The 6585-nt window shown below is 37.3% G+C and overlaps 3 protein-coding genes across 3 annotated transcripts in view; 1 reads left to right on the forward strand and 2 right to left on the reverse strand.

Annotated features, from left to right (window-relative positions):
* Positions 1 to 142: 142 nt before the first annotated feature.
* Positions 143 to 1324, forward strand: LOC130692430 (MOB kinase activator-like 3). The gene is made up of 4 exons (XM_057515540.2): positions 143 to 298; positions 483 to 633; positions 698 to 925; positions 990 to 1324. The coding sequence occupies exons 1-4, from the start codon at positions 257 to 259 to the stop codon at positions 1268 to 1270; spliced, it is 702 nt and encodes a 233-aa protein (XP_057371523.1). The 5' UTR covers positions 143 to 256; the 3' UTR covers positions 1271 to 1324.
* On the reverse strand, positions 1317 to 2921 carry LOC130692432 (glutathione peroxidase-like). The gene is made up of 7 exons (XM_057515543.2): positions 2825 to 2921; positions 2645 to 2751; positions 2520 to 2572; positions 2408 to 2454; positions 1901 to 2097; positions 1816 to 1840; positions 1317 to 1750 (listed from the first exon to the last, which is right to left on the reverse strand). The coding sequence occupies exons 1-7, from the start codon at positions 2825 to 2827 to the stop codon at positions 1652 to 1654; spliced, it is 531 nt and encodes a 176-aa protein (XP_057371526.1). The 5' UTR covers positions 2828 to 2921; the 3' UTR covers positions 1317 to 1651.
* Positions 2922 to 3169: 248 nt separating this feature from the next.
* LOC130692431 (phospholipid hydroperoxide glutathione peroxidase-like) overlaps positions 3170 to 6585 on the reverse strand; it is a 43634-nt gene continuing 40218 nt past the window's right edge. Inside the window, exons 2-9 of the mRNA XM_057515541.1 lie at positions 4589 to 4624; positions 4380 to 4444; positions 4214 to 4323; positions 4055 to 4157; positions 3958 to 3990; positions 3707 to 3864; positions 3553 to 3637; positions 3170 to 3487 (exon numbers count right to left, since the gene is read on the reverse strand). Coding sequence (XP_057371524.1) covers positions 3449 to 3487; positions 3553 to 3637; positions 3707 to 3864; positions 3958 to 3990; positions 4055 to 4157; positions 4214 to 4323; positions 4380 to 4444; positions 4589 to 4607 — 612 coding nt within the window. The 5' untranslated portion in view covers positions 4608 to 4624 and the 3' untranslated portion in view covers positions 3170 to 3448. The remainder of the gene's footprint in view (positions 3488 to 3552; positions 3638 to 3706; positions 3865 to 3957; positions 3991 to 4054; positions 4158 to 4213; positions 4324 to 4379; positions 4445 to 4588; positions 4625 to 6585) is intronic.

The raw sequence follows: 6585 nt of genomic DNA on the forward strand, positions 1-6585 counted from the left end.
TTCCCAAAGAAAAATTTTAAATTCATTACTAAATTTCCTGTTTTATGTTGCATTTGCAATTTTTAAATATGGAATGTAGTGAAATTAGTTTAAATAATATAAATATTAAATTAGGATTAATGAAGACGTTGCACGCAAAAGGCCGTAGGGTAAGACAGCTGTAGCAGAAACTATTTGTGTGATGGTGGTGTGAGACGAGTAAGGAAGTTTGTAATTTTGTCTACAGAAGTTGCATTGAATTTACTACCATACAGAAATGGCCCTTAGTGGCTTTGTCGATTTTTTCCAAAAAGGAAAGGTAATAAAATCCATGAATTAGCTGACCTGCATGTATTAGAGATTTCTTGTTAGAATGTACACGATTTGTTGGCGCCCAATGGCCCGCTGTTTCCACATTCCATACTATCGGAACAAGTTGTTTACAACCACAGTCTATTTCCGGCGTGTTATCTCACCTTTCTCAATCTCCTTTTTTAAAACAGACTTTTAAGCCAAAGAAAAAATTTGAACCAGGAACCCTTCGCTATTCTTTACACACTCAAGCACAAGCATCATTAAGTTCTGGAATAAACCTTCGAGCAGCAGTTTTACTTCCCCCTGGTGAAGATCTGAATGACTGGATAGCAGTGCATGGTACTATAGTTTAATAAAATGAATACAAATAAATATTTATTTGCATTTTCCCTCCTTGCTACAGTTGTGGATTTTTTCAACCGCATAAATCTCATCTATGGAACCATTTCTGATTATTGCACTGAGGCATCATGCTCTACCATGTCTGGTGGACCAAAATTTGAGTATCTCTGGGCTGATGGTAATAAGTACAAGAAGCCCACTAAACTACCTGCCCCCCAGTACATCTCACTGTTGATGGAATGGGCTGAAGCACAGATTAACAATGAAACTCTTTTCCCTGTCAGCACTGGTATATCTTTCTACTTTCAGTGGTCACTATTTTTACATTTGATAAGAATTTCGTTTTTAATCAGATATCCCGTTTCCTAAGACGTTCATCAGCCAGTGCAAGAAAATTTTGACCCGCCTGTTTCGCGTATTTGTCCACGTCTACATACACCACTTTGATCGTTTAGTTGCAATTGGCGCTGAAGCACACGTCAATACTTGTTATAAACATTTCTTCTATTTTGTTCGGCAATTTGATTTAATAGGTGAGCGAGAGTTGGAACCCCTTCAGGAGATGACGGCTCACATTTGCAAAGATCCCCCTATCGAGTGCATCAACTCTCCGTCACGCTCTAACAATCGATGATGACAACCCAGTCAATGTAAATAAGAAAAGAAATTAAACAGGTGTGTTCCTTCAGATGTTGTATACCCTGTTATTGACCGAATTTTCCATAATATTATTTAACCTGTAACAAGTTTTTGTTTTCGTCCCATATAGTCGGTATGTGCTGTCTGGTGTAATTGTTGAATCCGACATTTTTTTTTCCTTTTTAATATTACTGCAATTCCTTAAAAAAAAATCGAATCTCTTAACAACCAACGTAAGATGCATCGCGGCAATACAAATCTCCTATTTCACTGCTCATTTTCCTTTGTTAAAATTTTGAATTGTAAGATATCAGCGAGAACGATGGAAAAGTAGCAGTGTGATATTAATGAGGAAATGAAACTACACCGATGACAGTTACTCATTTAGGTACTTCACAATTGTTTTTTCCATGTCAAAAGGATTGACGTTGGCGGCAGATCGTTCCACTGGTTGCCCTTGCTTGTTGATGACAAACTGTTCAGCGGAAAGGAATAACGTTTAAGAGTGGTAATACTATGCGCAAAAATATTTCAACCAACCTTGGTAAAATTCCATTTGATAGCACTGCAGAGTATAAAATATAAACAATTGATAATGAAAAAAATTCTACAATTTTATTCTTACTCAATCAGCAAACCGCCTTGCTTTTCTTTGAGGTATTTCCAGAGCGGATGGGCATCTTCTCCGTTTACATTTATTTTGGAAAATACATCGAATTTCCCATCTCCTTTGTATCCAGAGATAAAGCACTTGATTTGTTCACTATTGCCAGGCTCTTGTGACATGAACTGATTACATGGAAAGGCCAAAATTTTCAAACCCTGAAATAAAATAGATATGAAATTCGCATGTAGAGATAAAAAGTAAAGTAACTTAAAAGTCATAATATAATATGAATCTATCGACCAAGAAAATGCCAATTAACACTTCTTTTGTGAGGTACGAAACAACAACACCTTAATCAATTGGTTATCAACTGTGCCATCCATTAGTTTAAATGTAGGAGTGATACAATGAGATTACTGTTAGCAGCAATTTTTCAAAAAATAGCATTACAATTGGCATAGCAGCACAATCTTTTGATATTAATTTCAAACAAATTTCTGTACTCTACGAAAGACAGAAATTTACCTTGGACTCAAATCTGTCATATAAGTCCACCAGTTGTGTGTAGTTTACTGTGAATTGAAAATCATTGTTGGTCATTGCAAACACAGGCACACAAAAATATCTAGAATATTACCATGAGTATACCCACACTTTGAGGCAACATTTACAATAATGCAGACATGATTCCTTGGTAGAAAAATGTACTGTTTAGATTGAAAGCAGCAGGGTCACTTATTTGTTTTGTTTGTTTGTTTTTACCTGTATTTCTCCAATGACACTTGATTCCCATCTATGTCTGTTACTGTAAAATCGTAAATGGATGTTGCAGATTTATAGTCGGCGTTGCCGATACCTTCAGCTGAAGCCTTTCAATAACCAAAACTTTTATTAGATGTTTTAGATCTACAAGTAACTATAGAGTTCAAAAATTCTTATTACCATTCTTCAAGGGCACAGAGATTGGAGGAAGACCACGTACGACTGCTACCGTAGATAAAAGTGTCTGAACTGACGTTACCTATTAAAGACACGGGACTGCCACTGGCACGTTCTCTTATACACGGAACATTGTGTTGATTTTGAAGCCGTTGACGCGTTTATCTTAGACGAAAAAAAAAAACAATTTCAAAATGAAGGCGACAATCATTCCAACATTTTATATGTGTACATTTTCAATTTACGGTTTGTCCGTTTCTAACGTGGTATCCCGTGATCCTTTACATCCAAATAAAGATTTTTGGGCTCGCACTCGTTTTAACCCTTTTTTTCAGTTATAGCAGTACGTTTATAATTCGACACTGTTTAATTTTCTAACAAATAAGGCGACAGTACAATTTCTTACAAATTCATTGTTAATCACCAGTGAAATAGTAGCATCCTGACTTCTCCATACCAATAAGGCTTTTTAGAGAGTCTATCATTTATATTCCTTCTGATTATAACCTGAACTCGATTAGAAATGAACAGTGCTTCGAGAGCCAAAAACAAATAAAAAAATCTTCAATTGTTCTCGCTAATTGAGACTAGCTTCACAAAACTGGCCATAGTATCCCGAACCACTCATTACTGGTTTAGGTATTTCAATAAATCCTTTTCCATGTCCTACAAAATATCAAAATAACTATTATATATAGGATGTTCTTTTTGCGTAGCAAGCTTTTCCTTACAAAGGGATCCGTGGTCGTGGCGTGACGAGCAACTGGTTGACCATTCTTATCTACAATAAACTTGGTGAAATTCCATTTAATGCCACTACAAATAAGATGAATAAAAATATATGTCATAAAACGAACATACAGAAAATTGCATTTTTTTGTTTACTCTGTAAGGGTTCCTCCCTGTTTTTTCTTTAAGTATTTCCACAGAGGGTGGGCGCTATCGCCGTTAACATCAATCTTGGCAAACATGTCAAACTTCACATTGTAGTTGGCTGCAAAGCTTTTGATCTCAGCATTGGTTCCTGGTTCTTGGGATCCAAACTGTTGTGTGAAAAATGTTATATCTTAATTCATTAGACACAAATACAAGACAATCTGACAGAAACTATACACATTTAATTAATTTCCCATTACCTGATTACAAGGGAAACCAAGGATCTTCAGACCCTTAAAAATGAATCAATCAGAAATTGTTAGTATTCTGCAAATAATAGCAATGTGCAAGTGTTACCTTCAAATCACCATACTTTTCATGCAGCGCAACTAGCTGAGTGTAGTTGACTTTTGTCTTGCCTCATTTTGACGCAACATTGACAATTATGCAAACATGCCCCCTGTTTATAAGATTTTTCGTTATGTTTGTGAACTAGATAGTTAAGTTATTACCAACCTGTATCTGTCAAGGGACACTGTGTTTCCATCTATATCAACAGCAGTAAAATCATAGATGGATTGAGCTTGTTTATAGTTGGCATTGCCATTCCCTTCTAATGGGGAGGCCTGAAAACAAGAGTTTTAAAAAAATTGCTACAACCATAACTTTTTGAAATTTTTACCATGATGGTGCTGTATTTAGAGTAGCTGGCTAGTAGAAGGGCTCCTCCCGTTATACTACGAAAACCTATAACAGAATAACGTTTTTAAGAAGCGGCTATGCACGATGACACAGCACTCTTTAATCAGTTTTTACGTACAATGAAAAGCTGGGCTATAAGTCTAAAACCTCCCACAAAAAAACCGATAACGGTTATCATAACTTACATACCATTTGCCATAAGACCCATGCCGAAAAACAATGTCGTCTTCTTCAATTTTCCTCGAATAATACAAATTCATTCAGAATTTATTAACTACGGGTAATACCCATTTCTATGTATTTGTCATGCTTGTCAAGATGAGACTAAAGAGCATCTTCAAAAACATTAGCTATGCTCGTTTAAAACATGTGCAATTTGGCAAAGAAGCAAGGACAGCTCTTCGCTACAATCGATCGATCTAGCTACGGTGATTGCCGGTTTTTCTGTATCGCTAATTTGAAGGACATTGTCCAGCACCTATTGGAATTCATTGCTGTCAATTGTGAATTTATACAAAAATCGAATTCGTGAATAGAGCAATAATATGAAAGGTGTTGCAAACTCAATTAGATGTTTAAGATGGGGAACAAATGATTAAAAGCTCTGTCATTGAATAAGTCCGAAGGTTTGTAAAAATATTGGTATTCTAAGTATTTGTGTTGGCTGTAAATGTCATGGCCGTCCACTGCACAATCGATTTATCCATGCCCAAAAATGCATGACTGCCAAAGGTTATGATGACGTTCACGTACCTGTTGGCTACAACTTTCGACATGAAACTGTGTTTAAAAATAGAAAGCACTAATGGATCATAAAAAAAAAGTTATAAATCTAGATGGTATCAAAGAAGATGACATCAGTGGCTTACATGTGATTCATGTCTACTGTATGAGCTGCATCACGCCTCACTACATTGCATTTCCGTTCATTTATCCGTCAGTACTTTAATTAAGAAGTGAGGAGGTAACAACGAGTTTTCGTCTTAAGTGATCTCAACACTTTGCCTTTTGAATATATATTGCTTGAAATCGACCGATAAATCAAACCAAACTAAAATGTAGATACCAACAATGACAGCATATCGTTGATCGCTCTGTAAGGGGGCACTGTCTCAGGGCAAGCAGTAATTTCTTTTTGTTTTTATAGTGGCCTTTTCTTGTAGTTACCTATCTCAGAACGCCCAGATGGTAATCTGCTCATGGAATGGCCATATTTCTTCGTTGATGAACAAAAAAAATAGCACGGAAACCGAAAAGCAACGAAATGATTGGCCGATTCGGCGGTAAGGAAATTTTGTGATTCCATAACTCTTTCCCAAATGTTCTTCTCTCACGGGTATCTATTATTCCCCTCCACACATTTTACCTGGTTCGCTTTCGACGGGGAAATGGCTTCCAGTTCCCCCTGTTGTCACATTGTTGGTCTATCAGAGTTTCCGACCGAAATCTAAGCAGATGCTAGACGTCAGTCCTGTATTTTAACGATCACCGGTGACTTACACCAGATGCAATTCATGGCTTAAGCTTGATTCTATCAGGTGCAGATGGTTAAATCATTTGAATGCCACTCTCTCTAGCGTGCACGTAAAGTAGATGGCACGTCTCAATAGACCCATTTTTTTTTTTTTTTTGTTCTTTTACGTGCATGTCCAGCAGCAACTTCAACCATCTGCACAGTGAGACGGCCAGCTGCTTTTAATCTCTCCCGTATCTTCTCCCGCATTCAAACGATGCTTTGGTGACTGCTAGACGAAATAACGTGAAACGATAACGGTCGCCATAGTTTAACCCCTTTTACCCAAGCCAGATGCTGGCCATTTTTCCATCCAACAATTTCACGTACTTCATAATCTTTAAGAACTCTGAAATCCAAAGTTGCGTCAACTGTGACGGGAGCCGTAAAATAAACTTTATCATTGCTCATTTACGTTGTCTCCGAGCTCTCGGGGACGTGGCAGGAGCTCCAGTTCAGAATCGATTGCAAGTCGCTTGGCATGGGAATAATATCTCGCTATCCTCGGATGCGTGTACGGAGTGCCCTCTTCTCTGCAAATAGATAATGCTTCGTGTCCTTTTAAGACAACATTGTCGTAAAGAAGCCTTTCGCATTGGAAGCAATTAGGACGAGAGCAGACGTCGTCCACTAACAAAGCGCTGGTTGTTTGTTCAAAGACATCGTTGCTTGA

The sequence above is a fragment of the Daphnia carinata genome, chromosome 1 (genome assembly GCF_022539665.2).
Source record: "Daphnia carinata strain CSIRO-1 chromosome 1, CSIRO_AGI_Dcar_HiC_V3, whole genome shotgun sequence".
Classification (NCBI taxonomy): domain Eukaryota; kingdom Metazoa; phylum Arthropoda; class Branchiopoda; order Diplostraca; family Daphniidae; genus Daphnia; species Daphnia carinata.